The sequence below is a fragment of the Hyaena hyaena genome, unplaced genomic scaffold (assembly GCF_003009895.1).
Source record: "Hyaena hyaena isolate Hyena2069 unplaced genomic scaffold, ASM300989v1 scaffold_89, whole genome shotgun sequence".
Lineage (NCBI taxonomy): Eukaryota > Metazoa > Chordata > Mammalia > Carnivora > Hyaenidae > Hyaena > Hyaena hyaena.
In genome coordinates, this window is record NW_024080719.1 from 798041 (window position 1) to 822283 (window position 24243).

General features: G+C 34.6%; 1 protein-coding gene across 6 annotated transcripts in view; it reads right to left on the reverse strand.

Moving 5' to 3' along the window:
- The window catches only part of LRBA (LPS responsive beige-like anchor protein), a 737219-nt gene that overhangs the window by 495384 nt on the left and 217592 nt on the right, over positions 1-24243 (reverse strand). For 5 of the 6 annotated variants that reach the window (XM_039234337.1, XM_039234336.1, XM_039234335.1 and 2 more), the window contains exon 34: positions 15732-15793. In XM_039234337.1, coding sequence (XP_039090268.1) covers positions 15732-15793 — 62 coding nt within the window. Of the gene's footprint in view, positions 1-7423; positions 7499-15731; positions 15794-24243 lie in introns of those variants that run through there. The other variant, XM_039234338.1, reaches the window with a different exon arrangement.

Genomic DNA, 24243 nt, shown 5'->3' on the forward strand with positions numbered 1-24243 from the left:
ACAATGGGAAAAGATTTTCATATGCTGATAAAAACAGCATTTGTTAGATAGAAGCTAGAATGCCTGGAAGAAGGATCCCAAATCTTTGAGGGCAGAATGATAGAGACAGGGGCTGGAGGTAAGGACTGTGATAAACAAGCCACACATTATAAACCCAGGAGCACAACATCATGACCCTGTGGCTCCCAAGACCTTGGGGCTGACATATCAAGAGCCACAGATACAGGGCATGGGCTCTCTTCTTCCACCTCTGCCAAGGATACCCCTAGATTCATTACAATGTATTTACATTATAGTTACCCTCTCCTTCAACAGAGAAAGGCTGTTCTGGTATAAACCTTGTAGGGTCAAAAATCTCTCCCTCCCAACCTGTGGGAGTAGTCCTCCAAATGACTGGAAGCAGCTTCCATTAGAGACCACCCCACTGTACTTTCCAGCTCCTCCCAGCCCAGATAGACACAGTAATGTCCAATCCTAAAACAAGCTATTGGTTGGATCTGCCTCTGGAAACCTGCCAGCTCTACTCTAGAGTGTGCACTGTTGCTTTAATAAAAGTGTTTTCTGCCTTCACTTTGCTTCAGATCTCTAAATCTTTATTGTGTTATTGCAACAATGCTAAGAACCCAGACACAATGCTTTTCACGCTGACAGATTCAGAAACTAATTTTAATTTACAACCTACTTTGATCTAGGAATTCTATATGCTTTCTCATCTTATCTAATACAATCTTTTTAAAAAAATTTTTTTTAACATTTATTTATTTTTGAGAGACAGAGACAGGTCATGAGCAAGGGAGGGGCAGAGAGAGAGGGAGACATAGAATCAGAAGCAGGCTCCAGGCTCTGAGCTGTCAACACAGAGCCCGACGTGGGGCTTGAACCCATGAACAGTGAGATCATGACCTGAGCCAAAGTCAGATGCTCAACCGACTGAGCAACCCAGGCCCCCCTCTAATACAATATTACACCCATTTCACTCAATAAGAAACTGAGTCTCAAGCAACTGAGACTTGGTTACAGAGTTGATAAGTGGTAGTAGAGAAAAAACATGTATTAAAATTAAAAATCTATCATCACAGTATTTCCCTGGCCTCAGCTTCTTCTTAAGATCCTGTCTAAGGCATCCTTTTACCTTTCTCCTGTTGTACATGATGGAGACAATAGCCTCCTCTAGTCTACCTCCAGCAGCTGAGGAATTTACTATTAGAAAAACAAATAGCCTTCAGGGTTCTGATTCTTACTTCATTCAGGTCTGAATCAAAGTTCAAACTTCAGATTTTCTTAAAACTTCATACAGCTTTATGAAGTTCAGTAATTTTTATCTCAAAGCCAACTGAGCCAAACAGTTTAAATACTTCAGACAGCAAGATTTAAACCTGAATCCTCAGAACTTTGAATATTCTGATTAAACCCATTATATTTATTTAAATATATATATATTTAATATAGTTCAGTCTTCACAAAGTTAGAGTCCGATATTAAACAATCTTAAGCTTTGTATTTTTAACCTAGCCTTTCTGTAATACTTTAACTTCCGTAGATTAATTTGAAATAATAGAAAAGAGGACTAAGAAAAACCAATAATAGCTGAGAAAGAGACAATAACCTGGATTTATAATTTCATTAAAGCCAAAGAAAAAGGTTATGTTTAGATTATTTCCATTCATGTATTCTTCTTTTTTGCTAACTCTCTTCCTAATCCCAAATTTAAAACACCAGTTGTGAAATGGCAGGGTGCCATATTAAAACACACTTTATTTTCAGATGTCACCATACTCATAGGCTGACTTCCTGTCACGAAGAGTTCTATTTCAATGAATACCCCAGTCAGCAGGGAACTTGTAGAATTAAGTGCCAGTTGATATTACTTTGTTTTACATTTACCACCCTTGAGAATAATGTTCAAAGATCTAGTTATATAGTCAGCATGGTATCATCCTTCTGACTAGACTGCCAAGCCACAGGGTGTGCTGCCAGTTCCACAAAATTTACCTTAAAAGGTTATGTTTTCTAAAACCTCGTGTGCTAGTGAATCAACAGGATGCCTGTATTTCAGAATAAATCCTACATCTAAACTTAAATTATGTTTCTCTTTAGTTGTAACAAAGCACTTTAAATTAATATTGGGCCAGTCTGGAAAACATCCAGACTTACATAAAGATCAATTAATGTTCACTAACCTATCAACTTAAATATTTTATTTTCTGAAAGTAAAATGCAATACTTGGCCTAATTTATTTTTTTATGGTTTTGCTGTTTAGAAGCAAATGCTTCCATCTTATAAAAGTAAGTTACCTGTTATAAAAGTTTAAATCAAGTAAATCATAAATATTTGTCACATTAGCATAAATTTAGAAAGCTGATTTCAAGTATCTTAACATTATTTTTAGTGCATTTAAGATTTTTCATAATCAGTTAATATACCCTGAATTTTGAACTACCTTTTCTAACTCCCACAGACTTCTCATGCTCAAAGATTTCAAGTTCCTTCTTATAATGTCAACTATTTATATTGTACATAAAATTACTTGTGAGCATTTCACTATAGAACACCTATGCTCAAAGCCTTTGTCCATTATAAGGATAAAACACTCACAGCAGCTCTAAGGCAAACACAGGTGACTGTAATGGAACACTATTCTTTTTATTTTTTAATCTCAATGTCAGTCACTACCCTGTTGATTCTCACGTATTCATAATCAAAAGGTTATAAGCACTGATTACAAAAAAGCTCAGAGACAATCAATTTACTGTCACTTAATTTCTATAAGTATTTTCTAAGGATGAATATAAACACATCCAAAAATAAAAGGTAGGGGTAATATTATGAAAGGTTAAAATATTAAATTATATTGACCCTAGTTGGGCCATAATATACATAAACTGATCTTAAAGAAGCCAAGTACCCCAAAGTTCTATTTTTACTGGAAAAATAAGGTTGGTTATGAAAAAATTGGAATGATTTGTTTACAGCATATCAAAGTATAGGTTTCAACATTTATTTTAATACATTTTGCCAATTTGTTGCCATGCAAGCACCTTTGAAACAAAATGGAGAAAATCTCTCTACTCAGACATAGATTTGTTTCTTTCATGAAACAATGACTTATAGGTATTAGTACATTTTTGTGAGAGCTACCATCTGTTCATATTTTGTTAGCAGAAAATGTCATGTCTGGAACAAATGCTGAGTTTCTGAAGCTAGAAGCTTAAAGGTGACAGAAATAACTACAGAAAGAAGAAAGTCTACAGTGAAGAAACTTGATTTCTTCATGAGAAATAATGAGCTGTTACTCTTTTAATCAGATCTTTAAAGACCCAAAGCTGATCAGGTGAAGGAGATTTAATATGTATTACTTTCTTACTTTAAAACATTTAAGAGTTCACAATAAGAGTTTGAAGCCTATGTATAAGGCTAATGTCTTTCAGATCAAGAAAGAATTAAACAATTCTAAATCAATGAACAGAATTATGTCTATTCTTTAAATACTTTTCAATGAATCAAAACTCAATTTAAAGGAAAATTTTACCTAAATAAGATAAATACACTGATTTATTCAACACATATCTATCAAATGTTTATTATTATGATTCTATGAAGCACTACAGAATAAAATGAACAAAAAAATCACTTCCTGACCTCAAGAAGTGTTTCATCTAATGAAAGATAGGGCACGGAACTGAGCTCTTAAGCTGTAAGTTTTACTCTTCTTTAGCACTCATCTCATTAAACTGAAATCTAAGAGAGTTAAATTCAGAAATTCTGTCTTATTTGTTGAGGGCATATAAGCTAAGACTGGAAGATAAGTAAGAGTTAATAGGATTTAGAATTATTTTTACAGTAAAAGCAAAGAAAACATATGAGTATTTTTACTACATAATACGTGCACAGAGAGATTCTGGTAATGTGTTCTAACCCTGTCAAAAATATCTATATATGTCACAGATTGAGTTCTTCAGATCATGGAAGAAGAGCAAATGCCACTCCCATCTATTAATTTAATGTTTGTCCTGAAATCTACCTAGATGAATGTGAACTATGGCATTCCAATCTCTACTTAATTCTCAGGGTTCAGGATCTCCAAGATAGATTCATTTTGTTTACGGTCTCAAGAAAATGTCTTATATCTAAATTATACTTTTAAAACACAAAAGTACTACAGATTTCGTAAAAAAGCCTGGCCTTCGCCACAGGGTAATGTCTTCACTCTTGATTCTTCAACTGTATTAGCATCTTTAATAATGACTTCACATTTTTATTTTATCTAGGTTGTGATCCCAAGCTACTGCAAATCCTACTTAAATGGACGACATGTGATGAGAACTTGCCAATTTATGACTTAGCTATATAACTATAAACTGTCTACTGCTAAAAATCTTATTCATTTATTTGACAAATATTTTCAGAAAATTTATTTCATCAGAAACTATATCATGTGACATTCACATAGATTATTTTCATTTTCTTTTGAACCTCCTGGACCTCATTATGTCCATATGGGGGTTCAATTCTTTAAAAAAATTTTAATGTTTTATTTATTTCTGAGAAAGAGAGACAGCATGAGCAGGGGAGGGTCAGAGAGAGAGGGGATACAGAATCTGAAGGCAGGCTCCAGGCTCTGAGCTAGCCATCAGCACAGAGCCCAACACGGGCCTCGAACCCACAAACCGCAAGATCATGACCTGAGCCAAAGTCAGATGCTTAACCGACTGAGCCACCCAGGCGTCCCGTTTGGGGGTTCAATTCTATATACGGGTCAATAGTATAAGTAATATCCATTAATATAAAATATATTCTCACCTTGGCTTCTAGACTTTATGCTATATACTTGAACTTCAACAGACAGCACAAATTACCACAATATTTGCTAAAAATGTAATGTGATTCACTTAGTCAATATAGGAAATAGCCATATAATCAACTGATGGCAAAATTATCCTAAACTCAGGGTTAGTACTATATGAGTATTGTAAAAAAGAAGAACAAAATACAAACACACACACACACACACAGAAACACACACACAGAGTGCTCATTTAACTTAAGATGTTCTAGAAAGAATTGCCGGTTCTTACTATAATCACTTCTAAAGAGCTGTCCCTTCAGAAATAACATCTAAACTGGGAGTTATGTCCAAATTACCTACAAAGGAGAGAGAATAAATGACTTGAGATAATTTCTTCTAAATGAAACAAAATAATGACACTGTTTCATGAACAAAATAAGTAATTTTGCATATCTAGTGATTTTCTTTAGGCATTGTGATTGAAGAAGCAAAGAAAAACAAAAGTAGAATACTAAAAAAGAGGCACTTCCTGCATTATTCACTGTCTCACCTCTGATGCAACAGCCACTTTTCTCAAATTGTATTTTACAAAAATTATCCACATGAAACATAGCCACAAAGAGGATTCTGTGATAAAATATGCTAACATTATTCCCATTACAGATTCAACAATATACACTATATACATATTTTATACACACAAACACACAACACATACACTCACACACATACACACATAATTACTAAAGGCTCTAAGGGGCCCTCCAGTAAAGAGAGCTAATTAAATTCAAACAACATTTACCAAAGTGATTTCCCACAATGTATTTTTTTTTTTTCACAGAACACCCATTATCATGACACAGTACACAAACTGGAATTTGCTCTACTAGAAGTTTTGGATGGTGAGGGGTGCCTGGCTGGATCAGTTGGTTGAGCATCCGACTCTTGATTTTGGCTCTGGTCATGATCCCAGGGTTGTGGGATAAAGCCCCACACTGGGCTCCATGCTCAGCATGGAGTCTGCCTGAGATTCTCTCTGTCTCTCTGTCTCTCTGTCTCTGTCTCTGTCTCTGTCTCTCTCTCTCCCTCCCTCTCTCCTTCCCTCTGCCCCTCTCCCCTGCTTGTGTGTTCTGTTTCTAAAATAAAAAAATAAAATAAAAATAAACAATAAACTTTAAAAAAACAAAAAAGTAATTTTGGATAGTTAACACTGACCAAATAAACACATGGCTACCACAAATACAATCAAGGAAAGCTATATGTACTGAACGAAGCAGAGCAAATGATTTAAGAATTTTAACATCCATTGATCCTGATATAATTATAAAAACAGATGAAACTTTAAAAAATTTTATTTATTTTTTCACAAAGAGTGCACAAGCATGAGTGGGGGAGTAGGGAGAGGTAGAGAATCTCAGCACAGAGCCCAACCTCATGACTTTGAGATCACGACACGAGCCATATTCAAGAGACCGTTAACCAACTGAGCCATCCAGGCACCCCAAGAACTCAAAAAATTTCTGACTGCAAGTCACAGTCACCTGAAATGATCTATTCAAGAACAGAAATAAAATTAGTATTCAATTAAATAGGGACTGATAGTCTCTAAGTCCACATCCTGCCCCTCTATTTCTGTTTCTCTCCAAGTTCTCATAAACTTCTATGTTGTATTATAATTGTCTTTCTCATTTGACTATACTTTCTTTAAAAGGAGGGGCTTTTATCTTAAAAGCATCCAATACATGTCTGCTAAATAAAAGAAAAAACACCACAGCAGGCATAGAGAGGAGGGCTCATAGCAGATAAATTCACACAAAGCTCTGCAGAAGAGTGAACAGGAAAATGGCAGTGGAGCAGGAACCTAGGCTCACCTTGTCGCACAAACTACACAATGAAAGGGAGAGAGGAGGCCACAAAGAAGAAGGTAGGAAGTGCAGAAATGAGGTTTAAGGGAAAAATGGGTCATAGCAGCTGCAGAGGGGAGATAGCTGTGATCATGGAGAAGGGCACAAGACAGAGAAGCAACAGGGGAACACATAAGAAGAACATTTCCCCAAAGACACTGGCTTGGAAAACAAAAGGGAATGAATTTTGTGAGTTCCTGCAAACAGCAAGGCTTACAGCCCTATAATTTTAAAGGTCAGCAGGCTTGGCTGAGAAAGAGCCTGGAGGGCACTGCCCTGATCCCTGGAAAGAAGGCAGGCAAACAACTCAGGAACAGAGAGCATATAAACAATGGTCTGAAGAACCCCTGTGGACACAGTGGGGAGATTATTCCCTGTTCTCAGAGGTGTCCCTAAAAGTCAGGGTTCACAAAGACACCTCTCTAGGAACAAAGGAGATGAAAGGTGCCATTTCCCTCCCCCACCCCTCAGCATAAACAAAGAGCCACCCTTCAGGAAGCAGCAAAATACCAACACTGGCTGCTAACTTCCTTACACCAAATCCCAGTCCCCTGTGCTCCAGTGGAATTGCCTGTCTCAGTCACATTTGCCTCAGATCCAGCATGGAAGGCCCCTCCAACAGAAAACAAGCAGAAACCTTGCCCAGGGAGTTTCAAAGGGAGTCAGTTCCAGTGGAGATGGTGACAGATCTCAGTTCACAAGCAGGTCACAGCACACCTATTTAAAACTCACCCTATTGAGTCCAGGAGTCAAACTCTGTCCACAGCAGACAAGGAGAGCCTCTGCAGACCACTGGCCTGAAGGATAAAGCAGACAGAACACAACAGCAGAACACACACAGCACACAGTGGAGATACTTTCTGAAGTGCCAGGCCCTGGGCACCACATGACCTCTTTTTCCTAAGGCCATTTCAGAAGCAGGAGACATAAATAGCTTTTCTAACACAGAGAAAAAGGCAGAGACTTGGACAAAATGCCAAGATGAAGGAATTTATCCCAAATGAAAGAACAAGATAAAGTCAAGTCCAGAAATCTAAGCAAAACAGATATAAATAATATGCCAGATGGAGAATTTAAAGCAATGATCATAAAAATACTCAATAGGCTTAAGAAAAGAAGTCATCAGTGAGATCCTTACCACAGAGATAAAAGAGTTAGAAAAGAATCAATCAGAGATGAAAAATGCAATAAACAAGATTAGAAACACACTTGATGTAATGAACAGAAGGCTAAAGAAGTAGAGGAACAAATCAGTGGCCCAGAAGACCAAGTAATGGAAAGTGATGGAGCTGGAAAAAAGGAAGAAGACTTATACAAAATGAGAACAGACTCAGGGAACTCAGTGACTCCATCAAACATAATAGCATTTGTATTATAAAGTCCAAGAAGAAGAAGGGAGAGAAAAGAGGGCAGAAAATTTGAAGAAATAATAGGTGAAAAATTCCCTAATCTGGGAAAGGAAACAGACATCCAGATCCTGGAGGCACAGAGAACTCCTATCAAATCAACAAAAGAAGACCAATACCATGATATACTATAATTAAATTTACAAAGCATAGTAATAAAGAAAAAAACTGAAAAGCAGCAAGACAACAGAAATAATTATCTTCCAAGGGAACTCCGAAAAGGCTAGCTACAGATTTTTCACCAGAAACTTAACAAGCCAGAAGGGAGTGGCATGGTATAAGCAAAGTGTTGAATGGGAAAAATCTGCGGCCAGAAATACTCTATCCAGCAAGCCTATCAATCAGAATAGGAGAGAGAATGATTTTCCCAAACAAAAATTAAAGGAGTTTGTGACCTAACTAGAATCCAAGAAATATTAAAGGGGACCTTTTGAGTAAAAAGGAAAAAACAAGCTAACAATATAAAGGCAATAAACACAAAAGCGGTATAAATAAATATTTCTGCAAGTATCAGTCAAAGAATACATACACAAAGGCTATGAAATAACATATCACTAAAATGTGGGTTAAAATGCTATGAAACTAGAAGCCTATCACAAGAAAAAAATCTGGAAAGACCACAAATATATGGAGGTTAAACAATATGCTACTAAAAACTGAATGGCTCAACCAGGAAATCAAAGAAGAAATTTAAAAATACAAATGAAAACACCATGGTCTAAAACCTTTGGGATTCATCAAAAGAAGTACTAAAAGGGAAATATACAGCAATATAGGCCTACATTAAGAAGCAAGAAAATCTAAAATAAACACTCTAAACTTATGCCTAAAGGAGCTAGAAAAAAAGAACAATGTTTAAAGCCAGCAGAAGGAAGGAAATAATAAAGATTAGAGCAAAAATAAATGATAAAGAATCTAAAAAAACAACAGAACAGATCCATGAAACCAGGAGTTGATTCCTTGAAAAACTCTATAAAATTCATAAACTTCTAGCTAGACAGACCAAAAAGGAAAAGACAGAAGACCCAAATAAATAAAATTACAAATGAGAAAGGAGAAATAACAACCATCACCACAGAAATACAATTGTAAGAGAATTTTATGAAAAACTATATGCCAACAAATTGGACAACGTAGAAAAATTGCATAAATTCCTAGAAACATAAAAATTACCAAAATTGAAACAGGCAACAATAATAAGCACAAATAAACCATTGGGATTACATCAAAATAAAAAAGCTTCTACACAGTGAAGGAAATAATCAAAACTAAAAAGCAAATGACAGAATGGGAGAGGATACTTGCATGACATATCAGATAAAGGGCTAGTACCCAAAATATACAAAAACTTACAAAACTCAACATCCAAAAGAATGATTAATCCAACTATAAGTAGGCAGAAGGTACGAATAGACATGTATCCAAAGAAGACATATAGAAGGACAACAGACAAATGAAAAGGTGCTCAATATCACTCATCACCAGGGAAACGTGAATCAAAACTACGAGTTATCACCTCACACCTATCAGAATGGCTAAACTCAACAACACAGGAAACCAACAGGTGTTGGTGAGGATATGAAGAAAGAAGAACCCTCCTGCACTGCTGGTGGCAATGCAAACTGGTACAGCCACTGCGGAAAACAGGATGGAGGGTCCTCAAATAGTTAAAAATAGAACTGCCCTATGATCCAGTAAATGCACTATTAGATATTTACCCAAAGATTATAAAATTACTAATTCAAAGGGATACATGCACCCTGATGTTTATAGCAGCATTATCTACAACAGCCAAATTATGAAAGCAGCCCAATTGTCCAAAGCCTGATAAATGGACAATGTGGCAAGCATAAATACATATATATAAATTTAAATAATATTAAATAAATATATAAATTATATATTTAAATAATATATAATTGAATATTAATCAGCCATTAAAAAGAATGAAATATGGCCATTTGCAATGACACAAATGAAGCTACAGAATATTATGCTACGTGCTAAGTGAAATAAGTCAGAGAAAAACAAATACCATATGATTTACTTATATGTGAAATTTAAGAAACAAAACAAAAGAGCTAAGGGGGACAAAAGAGATAAGCAAACCAAGAAACATACTCTTAACTATACAGAACAAACTGATGGGTTATCAGAGGGATGAGGTGGAAGATGGGTTGCTGGGTGATGGAGATTAGAGTGCACTTGTGATGAGCAACAGGTGACATATGGAGAAGTTGAATCACTGTATTGTATACTTGAATCTAATACTACACTGTATGTTAACTGGAATTTAAATTTAAAAAAAACAGTAAATAAAGCCAGCATGCAAGCTCAGTAGGAGAGATAGCATTTGAACAGAATGTGATAAACAATAAAAAAAAATCATTCTAAAAGTATAGTTAATGGCCTCACCATACTGCTGTATGAAGCGCTCTATACCACAGGACTTATAGAAAATAAGCGTAATTTAAGAAGACTTAATTTATATTTCCAATAAGCAAATTATACTCAAAATTCATATTCTGTGATTGGCAAAAAGACAGTCCTTTGTCTTACTACCTCAATTATTTCTTTTAAAATACCACATCACTTTCTTAATAAGGGATAGTGAATTTACATGAAAAAAGTTTAAGTGTGCCCTAAATAGAGCACACCTGTCAGTACCTAAGCACCACAATTAAAAGAAGTAAATCTTCATATACATTAAATTCTACAATGAGTAAAATCAACCACAGTAACAGAAGTCAAATCAGTGGCAACTTGTGGTAGTAAAAGGGGTAGAGATTGATTGTAAAAAGGTACAGGGAACTTTCTAGGTTGAACTGGGTGTTACAGCATTATGTATATGTCAAAATTCATCAAACTGTACAGTCTTAAGATACATGTGTATTTACTGTGTATAAATTATGTTTCAACAAAGTTATTTTTAGAAAAGAGGTAAAAGCAATTAAGCCAAAGGATAATGAAAAAAACAAAGATCCAGGAGTGCCTGGGTGGCTCAACCAGTTAAGCGTCTAACTTCAGCTCAGGTCATGATCTCTCAGTTCACGAGTTCAAGCCCTGCACAAGGCTCTGGGCTGGCAGCTCAGAGTCTGGAGCCTGCTTCGGATTCTGTGTCTTCCTCTCTCTGTCCGCTAGCCCTCCCAACAGCTCATACTCTGTCTCTATCTCAAACATAAATAAACATTTAAAAAAAAAAAAAAAAGACCTTACTTATAAATGAACACAACTACAGAACTGGGTTAGGACAAAAGAGCTGAAAATAAAAATGAATACTTAATATATACATAACAATACACAAAAAGTATGGGAGTATGTCATATGGCATAATGACAAAGACCAAAGGCAAAAGCCCAAAATATGTTGACTTACGACCATTGCTACCAGTGAATAATTAATCATACAATTACATAAATATTTGATTGGATGGTAATTATCCTGGATGTTGGAGATAACAAAATAAAACATAGTACTTACCTTCAAGAAACTTAGAATCTAATGGAAGAGAAATAAAAATCAAAGGCAATTTAAAGGCAGGAGTAACAGGCAGTCAGAGCTCTGGATGAAGATCAGAGTTAGAGCTATAAGTCAGAGAGGAATCAAAGCTTTCCACTTCCAGGAAGACTGCTGTGTAGCTGGGAGATGTATTATTTATTTAATCATAAATATTCACTAAGTAGACATCGTGTGCCAGGGACTGTGCAGAGTACCAAGAATATATAAAAACAAAGTAGTAAGAAGTGAGGTCTAAGCAGTTAGTGAGGCCTAATAAAGGAGGATAGTTTTGTGCCAGAGTTTAGAGCTGATTTGCTTTTCTTCCCCTGCCTCTACCTTAGTTTGTTTAAATTATCTACTTCACTCAAAATACTCATCACAACTACAAAAAAAGAAAAGTTCACAAAATAAAAAGTCAACAGCAATAACATTAATGTCACATATTTAGAAGAGAAAAGCTAAAAAAAAGAAAAGTAGATTTATAAAAAACAAACTACAAGAGATTCTCAGTGATAGAAAAGAGAGAAACATTTTAACTAGAAAGATGGGGTGGGGGGAGGGGAGACTCAAGCAGCAAAAATCCAAACACAAACTGACATAAAAGAATCATAAAAATGGTAACACCTGGTTATTATAATTTTTAAATTAATAATTCAGAGGTATAGAAACACCTGAATCTAAAATGACCAAACCTTTTATCATAGCCTTCAGGTGAAAAAAATTTTTTTTTCCAAAATAGCAACAACCTATATATTTTGATGAAAAAATGTTTAAGCAAAAATCAGACTAATAGTATTTTAAATTAAGTTTTGCTACTAATTAATTACTCAGGATGCTAGGCCAGACTACATGGTGCTTCTAGTTTTTCTATATACTCTATGCATTTCTGATAAATGGGAAAAGAATAGATGACCTGGCAGAAGGCTCAGACAATAATATGTGATTTACAGGACATGAATGCAGCTACCATAAGATTTATCTGACAGCCCTCTCCGATAGTGGACTGCTGAGTATCCGATGGAATGATTTCTAGTCTAGAAAGTCTACTACTGAGTAGCCATACACATTATTTATTTATTAGATGTTTTGGGTTGAAACCATTTTTAAATGATGCACTTCACAATGCACAGTCATAAATTTAGCTTTAAACCCAAGAAGGGAGGTAGTGTTATTGGAATGTATGTCAGACTGAATTAGGATGAGCAAAGCAACGCTTTTATAAAGTGGCCTTGAATGCAATGTCAATTCTTTCAAAAATGATATTAATGTCAAATCAGCATGATACAAATACTTTATACAATGCTGGAGTAATATTACTTGAAATATTTAGCATTTTCTTTAAATTCATATAGATTTCTACAAGGTTTACACACATACACAACCAATACCAGGCAGAAATAAGTTACATGCTTGTGAAAAAATAAATCTGAAATTGAGACTTTGTTCAATTGTCTGTGCATCAGACAGTATACAGTTTCCTTAAGAATGTATACACCTTATTTTAAAGTAAAAAAAAATTATATCAAGCTTTGAAAAGTAGCTCTTGAACTATTTTACATGAGATTCAATAAATGAACAAACTAAATAAATATTAAGTATTTTAACTTAACTCAAAAACGCAATGCTGAGTATTTTATGAAAGCTTTTCAATTCTAAATAATAGTATTTTTCCCTTAACAATGTTAAAATGTAAATGGGATAAAATATGAAATGGTGTCTAATCAACCTAATAATGAATAAGTGCACACTGAAAAATATAATCCTAGTTAAAGCTTTAAGGAAATATATAGTGATCTATCTGGTCTTAACGACAGCAAACTAAATGTGATCGTTTCCTCATTTCTTAAATGTAGGCTCTAATCCTTCTTTTGTAATAAAATGTAGCTAATTTACACACCTTGTTAAAAAGAATGCAAAAAGAAAATAACTTTTGAACGGATTCAAGAAAAATAATCAGAACATGGTTGACTGTCATGAAATTAACACCAACTAATTTGTAAAGTTTTAAATCAAATTTGCAGATGTTAAGTTCATAAGCATATCCCATTATTTATGTGATTAAAAAGGAGTTTTTGACCTGATCTTTCGATCTTTGGCACTCAATCCTCTCCATCTCCCCTTAAAAAATTAATTAAAATTTTAGCAATATGCTAGCTTTTCACTTCCCACCCTATCTCAGACTAAAAAAAATTATCAATCAAACTCAAGCCATCCCCACCCAGTATCTGCAAAATGTCGACTTCAGATTCAATTTCATATCTCTTAAGCTTTCATGTAGAAAAAGACAGTTCACTTCTTAACAAAATAAATCACTTTTGTGACTGCCAATTTGACCTCTTTGAATTAGGAAAATTCAAAGTGAAAAATGTAATTATCACCCCGGAACAATCTGTATACATCTGGAGCTAATTCTGGCTTCATTTTTCACATCATTTTTCACACTGTGCTACATCTTATAGAGATGTTCTGGAACTTTTGAAGAACTCCTAAAAAATGGTAAGGACTTCAAATAACTAAAAATATATTTGATTTCATTCAAACAAAAATCTTGAAAATATCTGACTTTTGCAACTTACTCTACTAACTGATATTCATATCCTATTTGATTGGATTAGTATTAAACAGCACCGTGACATACATGATAAATAGGTGCATTAAAACATGTCATTCTTCATCTTTTTAGCGTCTAACATTCAACTACGTAATATACTATCTGAAACAGCTTTGATGTATCACGAATATATTCAATTCTTCTAAACTAGAAAGTTGAATTTCGTTACCAACATCCATCTATGAAACAATCATATCTGTATAAACAAATTCATACTCTGTGAAGAAATATCACAGACTGTAAGCAAATGCTTCTTAAAAGTTAAGGGTAATTTTGCATTGGTTTAGAATGGTATATGGTAATTTAGATCCCAGAAATAAGCAATCATTTCAAATCAGATTAATGAAAAATCTTCTACATTAAGCTATTAAAGGAATGGAGTTTTCTAAACGAGATGATTAAATTATAAAAACATGATTCTTAGTAAACCTAAAAATAATAAGCTCACTAGAAACATAACTACTCCTCACAAGTTCATTATAAAAATCCATTAGGGTGTAATCTCCAGAAGTAATTGTTCTTACTGCATTTTATTGACAATGCATAGTATTGATTTTTCACACCTTCTATGATTCTTTAATTTGTATTCATGAAATGTCCATCAGCACAGTCTAAATAAATTTGGCAATATAGGCACTAAAATGAATAAATCGATGCAAAGAAACATTAATTTTGTATTATCCTTATTCGTCAGGCAAGTAAACCACAAGAGTTGTAAATGAAGGTCAAAGGTTTTGAAATGGGTCAGAACCCTTGACCTCTAGACCAATACCCTTCCTATTAAAAAAAGCTATTTTAAAGTTTTAAGTAGGGGAATTTACTACCAGCAAGGTATCATTTTTAAAAGACTACAAAGAAAACTCTCAATAAAAACATTCGTCTATTTAATTGCGAAACAGAAAAGAAAAACCATCACAGGATACATGATTTTTACATTGGTTTTCCAAAAATCATTAACGTTTACCATATGAGGTGTAAAATCTCTGAACGCTGAAAGCAATTTTGCTTTAGGAATTTATTTACTACATCTTATTATGATGGCTGCCATATTTTTGTTGGCGTTTTCCCAAATCTACTCCGTATGTCAAAAATAATTAGCAATGACAAGAATTCAAAATTATTTATCACTCATTTTATAACCTCTACACAAAAGGGAAGTAAACCCATTATTCCTAGGGGAGTCAGAGTGGCACTCCACAAGGTATAGAAATAAATCTGTTTCTATAACCTTAATACATGCAGGAAAGAAATTTAGCCATCTCAAGATTATTTGCTATACATGTCTTCTAATGTGACTCTAAAAACCTATTTCTCATTCATCTGTTTTCTCTCAGCACTCACTACAAAATTATCTACTACTATCAAAGACAAGAAGCAATCCTTTTGCAATACAAATAAAATTTTAAAACTGCACGTTTAAAACTCCATTTCAGCAAAAATTTCTACTGAAACATTTATAACTTCCTTATAAAATAAATTCATGCAAGAATTTACTTTTAATTCAACATTTATTCTTACCACTCACCTGAGAACACAGTAGCATAACCAATTCCACAACTGAACTACTAGACTTCATGCAAACCAGACCTATTTTAAAGAGAATTTAAAAGAAAAATTACAAAGCATAAAACAAATATGAGGGATTTGTTATACAACTTTATCCAAACTGTTATTTCAAATAAAATTAAACATCTTGCTAAGAACCAAACTCACACACATTTGATCCTAGGAGTAAACAAATTACTCTGTAATTACTTGAAACTTGGTATCAAAACTATCATGATTTTTACATAAACTATTTCATTTCAGTGTTCAAACTACTAACACACTTATTAGAATTCCATATATAATGACATTTCACAATACTCATAGAAATGTGCACAACATATGCCATATTGATCAATATCATCTACATTTTGTTTGGGAGAGAGTTGATTGTTATACATGCAGAGAAGGGAAATGGCTCCCTGACCTTTGCTTTCTCCACCACACTCTCTCCCTTCAACCCTCTAGCTATCAATCAAGTTTCCATTTTGTTTCATGGCAGCAGACATCCCAAACACTCTTATTAGTACCTTGACCTGTGACCCCACACTAAACCTTAACAGAAGTGCAAGCGTTCTGTTATATATACTTGATTTCTTATAAATAAATTCATTTACATTTTATCTTTTCTTTTTCATTTGGGTTCACCAAAAATATCCCAGGAAGGAACTTTTAAACAATTAATCCATATCTAAAGACTGCCTTAGTTTTGATTACCAATGAAATCTGAAAAAGTTCATTCAAAGAACATTTTATAACCAGTATATTAAAAAAAAGCAATGCCCATAATTAAAAGCACCAAATTAGTATATTATATCACTAATAATCAGAAAAACATAATTTCTCATTCTATATTTTTTCTAAGCAAATACAAGTTCAGAATCCAGGGTGTAACAAATAAATTAATTCCTGGTGGCCCCTCACATACCATACAGAATTATCTTCTTTCTTTCTTCCCATTGAAGCTCTTGCAGGCATACCATTCTATCCTATTCCCTCTCTTTAATCTTCTATCTCTGTAGTTCTTCCTCCTTACCTCTTTTAGTCATGTTGCCTCATACCTACTGATGGCACACATGCCATTCTGTAGACTTACAAATAGCATTCTTATTAAATTGGTTATTCTCCCTTCACTCTTTAGAAAAGAACCATTTTCTCAATGTCTTAAAAAAGTATTTAACATAGAAATAATAACGGTAATATTGTCAGCACCAGCATAAAAATTAGCTACAGAACATCTACATGTTGCATTAAGAAAGCAGGTCATTAACTAAGTAAATTATGGTTTCTGTAGAGCTGAAATGAGCATAACTCTGCAGGCTAATACCAAGGCCAAACGGAAGCATAGCAATAGTCCATCTCTCATTGCTTGTGTAGCCCTCTGCTGGTCTGCAACCTTGCCACTTTCCATAAAATGTACCAACTATAGGAAGTTCCATATATTTCAACTTCAAAATCTACTACTTCCAAAAAGTAAATTCAAATCTTTCTACAATTAGGTCATTATTTCTAACTGCTATATTCTAAAGAAACCGAAATTCCTAACTTGCCATAAAGAAATGCTTTATGGCAAAACATCTGGGCTCTGATTTGGCTCAGGCTCTGGTATCCACTCAGAAAAAAGAACAATAATGATACAAAAGGCCTTGGGCCATGAAAAGTTAGAATTCATTGATCAATGAGTTGAGTACTTAATGAGAGTAAAATAAGTAACATTTCACAGAACAATTCATATGTGTTTTGGACAGGGGTTTTGTATTTGTAAAGGATGGGGAGGAGGGCCAGGATGAATAGTATATTAAATTTTTAAATGAAAATGGGTTTCAGAGGACAAGAGAGACCTTATATTAGTCCTCTACTTATAAGCTCCCTTCCTAAAGGGCATTAATACTATAAACAAAAATATATATAAACTTGAGAATAAATAAACAAGAAATATCCCCAATAAAGGACTTGATATCTGGTTATATAACTTAACTCTCCCTCTCCCTTCTCCTTCTCTCCTTTTGCCTTTGTTTGTTTTTTTTTTTTTAATATTTTTATTTCTAGGAGAGAGAGAGCGAGAGACAGCGTGAGCAGGGGAGGGTCAGAGAGAAAGGGAGTCACAGACTGAAAGAGGCTCCTGGCTCTGAGCTGGCAGTCAGTCAGCACAGAGCCCGACGCGGGGCTCGAACCCACAAACCGCGAGATCATGACCTGAGAGAAAGTCGGACGCTTCACCAAGCCACCCAGGCGCCCCTCTCTCTTTTTGCCTTTGGATGATACTGGTTCCATGTATGAAAAAGGAAGAAATGAATTATAAACCAGTAAATGTCTTCAGATTTACATCCAGACTCTAAGAATTTTCCAAAAAAGGCCCTAAAACACTTAGAGTGAATTTGTAAGCTGCTGAAGAAGTATCAATTTTCATTTTATACAAACACATATCCTATTATCACTCAAGTTAGGAGAAAGCAAACAAGTTACTATAGGCTTAAAGATCTGAATAGGCTTAATAACCTAACCTCCCTAAAAGCCTCTCAGAATAACGGTAGGATTAATTTTGCTTGGTTTTATTTTTGGTTCATTTTTCAAAGATATGTGATTTTAGTCTCTTCAAAAAAAAAAAAAAACTCAGCATACAGAAGTGAAAAGTTTTATACTCCTCTGGAGTTTCATGACCAAAGATAACTATAATTTCTTCACCAAAGACTATTTATCCTACTTCTATTACCATTGCTTTTCCTTACTACCAAAACTCAGAAATATTAAGTGACTTACAGATATTGAGCAAACAACGTAACACCAAAATCCACTGATCTAACTTTCAAGCAGACCATGGAAAACAGTTAAGTGTCCAACTTCAGCTCAGGTCATAATTTCACAGTTTGAGTTGGAGCCCCATAGTGGGCTCTGTGCTGACAGGGTGGAGACTGCTTGGGATTTTCTCTCTCCCTCTCTCTCTCTCTCTCTGTGTCCCACCCTGCTCACATTATAATATATACATACATATATATATATGTATGTTATATATATATAACATACATATTTTTAAGTCATCTTAAGTAATTTACAGAAGGTATAATGATAAACCATATTAGAAGGTTTAATAAGAATTTATGCATAATAAACTCAGATTCCTATTATATATTTTTCTGCTTTTAAAGGTATTTGTATGTATCCTGTATGAACGATTCCCTCTGGATACAACTAAATGCTCCTCATCAGTCTGTAAACAATATACATCTTGTAAATACTAGAACCAAATTTCAATTAAACTTCTAATAGGTTCTAGCTTATCATTAATTCTGGTCCTTTTTCTTGAACTTACATCATCAAATGCAATACTTTGGAAAAGAAGAATCATTCAAAATTTTGTTGAAAAGAAGACAGCCATATTCTTTGACCAGAATTGTAAAATATTTTCTTCTTGAGATTTTCAAACATTAGATCATTAGAATGATCAATCCACTGAATTTGTTCATTTCTACATGAGATTTTCCTTCCCATCATTTTCATGTAACACATTTGCCTTTTTTAGTCACTTAGAAAGTATTCCAAGTAAACTGCGGTGTGTAACTGTCACAAACAATGGAAGAACACTTTCGCATGCCTTTTTAGCAAAGTAAGACGTTCCAGGCTCTTGTCAGAAAACATGGAATAAATTTTGAAGACAGAAATCCTTTCTATTGAATGATATGCAGAGAAAACCAATTTCCTTTTTTACACAGAAATATACTATGCACTAATGAATTCTTGAGTTGATAAAAATTATGAATGCTGCTCTCTTTCTCTTTAAATTCATCCTCAGATGGTCTAATTGTAAAAATTTTTTTTCTGTCAATTTTATCACCTTTCCATTAGGACAGAAAATAAACAATTCTGAATTCTTAAATTCAATGAAAGCTGAAAATAAGACCACAAAGATAATGTCCACAGACTTCTTTTACACCAATGTTTTTCAATTTTTTTATTACTGCTCCCCACCTAGAAGCCATTTCAGACCATTGTTTTTCTTAATTTTACCCCTGTGAAATTTTCATGCTAAAGATATGCTGTATCTGGACACTGTATATGGCGTACTGGAGGGTCAGAAATCATTATAATACCTAAAATATTTTTGTCCCACCCGCACCAAATACCAATTTTTGTTCTCACAGAGAAAACAAATTTCTATCTTCTTAAATATGATACTCTACTTTGGGAAATGCAGTAAAAATTGAGGGTGATCTGATAGTGATGATTTGTTTTCCCATTGTACATAATTCTAGGTGCAATTCCAGTACTCTTGTGCTCTTATTATTTTAGTCCTTACTATACTTAGGAATAACTGTTGAATAATGGTGAAATAGCAAAATGTTTTAAGGTATAGGAAAATTAAGATCACAAAGATGCCATAACAAATCTTAGATTTAAAAAACATGTCCAGGGGCGCCTGGGTGGCTTAGTCGGTTAAGCGTCCGACTTTCGCTTAGGTCATGATCTCGCGGTTCGTGGGTTCGAGCCCCGCGTCGGGCTCTGCGCTGACTGCCAGCTCAGAGCCTGGAGCCTGTTTCAGTCTGTGACTCCCTCTCTCTCTGACCCTCCCCTGCTCACGCTGTCTCTCCCTCTCTCTCCTAGAAATAAAATTTAAAAAAAAAAAAAAAAAACATGTCCAATGAACTTAAATTTTGTAACTGTAAGATGGAATAACTTTTTAAAGTAATTTTCTCTTTATATTTGGAAGATCTCTTTAACATAAAATATCAATCCTAACATTTAAAAGGTTCGAGGGTGAAAAAGAGAGTTAATATCACTACAATTGAGACAATCAGAAAATATGTGTTCTAGGCAAGGTGTAATATGAAGTGTTATCTCTAATAAAACTTTTACTTTTAAATCTAATTTCAAGCCATCAGAAAATACATGGGACAAAGAAACAATTAAATGATATCACCAAGAAGCAAGAGCATGAAAACAGTGGGAGAATAAGGAGAAACTATTTGATATTAATAAAGACTTAAGAGATATAACCAAATGCAATACATTGATTTTGCTTGTATCTTAATTAGAAGAAAATCAATTATAAAAAGACATCTTCTAAATAAAGATGAATATGAATTGAGTATTATATGGCATAGAACTATTAAAAACTAGGTTTGAGAGCAGCAATTATGATTCTTTAAGAAAATATCCTTTTTTACATGCATTATTAATTATTTAAGGCTAAAATGACAAAATGTCTGGAATTGTTTAAAGTACTAAAGCAAAATAAAAGGAGGTAAGTAATTATAACAGAATTAAAGCAAAACAAAAATGGTTTGGTTAGTTGGCAATCAGTTCACAGTTACTGTAAATATTTAACATATTTAAAAAATTTTTAATAAAAAAATAATTTAAAGAAATGTAAAAGTAGGGATGCCTGGGTGGCTCAGTTGGTTAAGTGTCCCTCTTGATCTTGGCTAAGGCCACAATTCAGCATTCGTGAGATGGAGCTCCCCGTGTCAGGCTCTGCACCGACAGTATGAGGCCTGATTAGAATGCTCTTTCTCCCTCTGTCTCTCTCTGCTCCTCCACTGCTTGCTCTCTTTCTCTCTCAAAGTAACTAAATAAATTTTTAAAACATTAAAAAATGAAATATATATGTAAAATGTTAAAGTAATAAACCTTTCAGTGTCTGGTTGTACAACTAGTGACTGGCAAACACAGGATTAAAGTCAAGGTCTCCTGTCTTTGAGTCCAGTACGTTTTGTACAGTACCATTCTGCAAACACCTCTACTCAAAACTTCTTTATTTCACAACGCAGAAAAACTGCCAACCAAAACATTCCTCACAATTTAAAATACATACGTAAGCTACATAAAACTCTTAGATTTGTTTTCTAATTTAATGAACACAGTCCAGTGAGTAGGCACTGCTCAGGTTTTTAAGATAACAAGGAAAATGATGCACTGTTGCTTACTGGTTTATCAGAATTTACCAGTAAGTTGATTATAAATTAAATTTTATTTAGGGACCCAGAATTGGCAAATTTAGTACTTCTGAATATCTAAGGTGAACTTATTTTATTGGATCTACTATAAGAGTCAAAGACCAACAAAAAAGCAAGTGTCTATACACCAACAATGAAGCAACAGAAAAAGAAATCAAGAAACTGATCCCCTTCACAATTGCACAAAAAACCATAAAATACCTCGGAATAAACCTAACCAAGGATACAAGAGATCTGTATGATGAAAACTATAGAAAACTTATGAAGGAAATTGAAGAAGACACAAAGAAATGGAAAAACATTCCATGCTCATGGATAGGAAGAATAAATATAGTTAAGATGTCATTACTACCTAAAGCACTCTACACATTCAATGCAATTCCAATCAAAATTGCACCAGCATACTTCTCAAAACTAGAACAAACTATCCAAAAATTTGTATGGAACCACAAAAGACCCCGAATAGCCAAAGTAATACTGAAAAATAAAACCAAAACGGGAGGTATCACCATCCCAGACTTCAGCCTCTACTACAAAGCTGTCATCCTCAAGACAGTATGGTATTGGCACAAAAACAGACCCATAGACCAATGGAACAGAATTGAGAACTCAGAAGTGGACCCAAAAGTATACAGCCAACTGATCTTTGACAAAGCAGGAAAGAATATCCAATGGAAAAAAGACAGCCTTTTTAACAGATGGTGTTGGGAGAACTGGACAGCAACATGCAGAAGAATGAAACTAGATCATTTTCTCACACCATACACAAAAATCAACTCAAAATGGATAAAGGACCCGAACGTGAGACAGGAAACTATCAACACCCTAGAGGAGAAAGCAGGAAACAACCTCCTTGACCTCCACCGCAGCAACTTCTTACTTGACACATCCCCAAAAGCAAGGGAATGGAGAGCAAAAATAAACTGTTGGGACCTCATCAAGATTAAAAGCTTCTGCACAGCAAAGGAAACAACCCAGAAAATTAATAGGCAACCAACGGAATGGGAAAAGATAGTTGCAAATGACATATCAGATAAAGGGTTAATATCCAGAATCTATAAGGAACTCACCAAACTACACGCCCGAAAAACAAACAACCCAGTGAAGAAATGGGCAGAAGACATGAACAGACACTTCTCCAAAGAGGACATCCAGATGGCCAACAGACACATGAAACGATGCTCAGCATCCCTCCTCATCAGGGAAATACAAATCAAAACCACACTGAGATACCACCTCACGCCAGTCAGAGTGGCTAAAATGAGCAAATTAGAGAACTCGAGATGCTGGCGAGGATGTGGAGAAACGGGCACCCTCCTGCACTGTTGGTGGGAATGTAAACTGGTACAGCCCCTCTGGAAAACAGTGTGGAGGTTCCTCAGGAAACTAACAATAGAACTCCCTTATGACCCAGCAATAGCACTGCTAGGAATTTACCCAAGGGATACAGAAATGCTGAGGCATAGGAGCACATGTACCCCAATGTTCATAGCAGCACTCTCCACAATAGCTAAAACATGGAAAGAGCCTAAGTGACCATCAACAGAAGAATGGATCAAGAAGATGTGGTTTATCTATACCATGGAATACTACATGGCAATGAGAAACAATGAAATCTGGCCATGTGTAGCAACATGGATGGACCTTGAGGGTGTTATGCTGAGCGAAATAAGTCAGGCAGAGAAGGACAAATACCATATGTTTGCACGTATAGGAGGATTAGGAGGAACTTGACGGAGGAACGAGGGGGAGAAGAAGGGCGGAAATGGTGGGGGAAAGGGAGAGAGGCAAACCATGAGAGACTCTTGAATGCTGACAAAAACTGAGGACTGATGGATGTGGGGGGGAGGGGGGGATGGGCATGGAGGAGGGCACTTTGGGGATGAGCACTGAGTGTTATGTAGAAACTAATTTGACAATAAACTATTTGTAAAAAAAAAAAAAAGCAAGTGTCTTCCCACACCAAAAGGCTGTAATTAACAATTCATTTTATAGTAATGAAATGTAGTTCCTAAATTATCACACCACTTTAAAAAATAAACACTTAACATGTGAAGTATAAATTAAGGAGAAGTCCTTTAATTTTCCAATTCATTATCTTTCAAATCTGACTACGTCATTAGATCAAATAGTCCCTGTGTGGCAAAATAAATTATATCCTTCAGCAGATAAAGTAAATTTCGACCCCACATTAAATATTTCTAAAACCTGAAATTTTTCAGATAAATTCAATGCTGTTTTTTCCCTCTATAAAAATGAGATCACTCATCGCCAACTCCCATATACCTATAGCACATATATAATCTATAGCACAGATGATAATAAAATCGTATGTCAACTGAAGCTTATTACTTACAAAGTGCTGATACCACCTAGGTGATGCTAAAATACGGATAATTTATTAAGCTATTATCCTACCTAAACGCTGAATTTCCATATCCTTATTTATATAAAAAGAGAGATTTTTCACAAGTTTTAAGAAATGACTCAAGAGATTCTTTAGTGACTATAACTCCATAAAAAATATAACTAAAGCTGTAA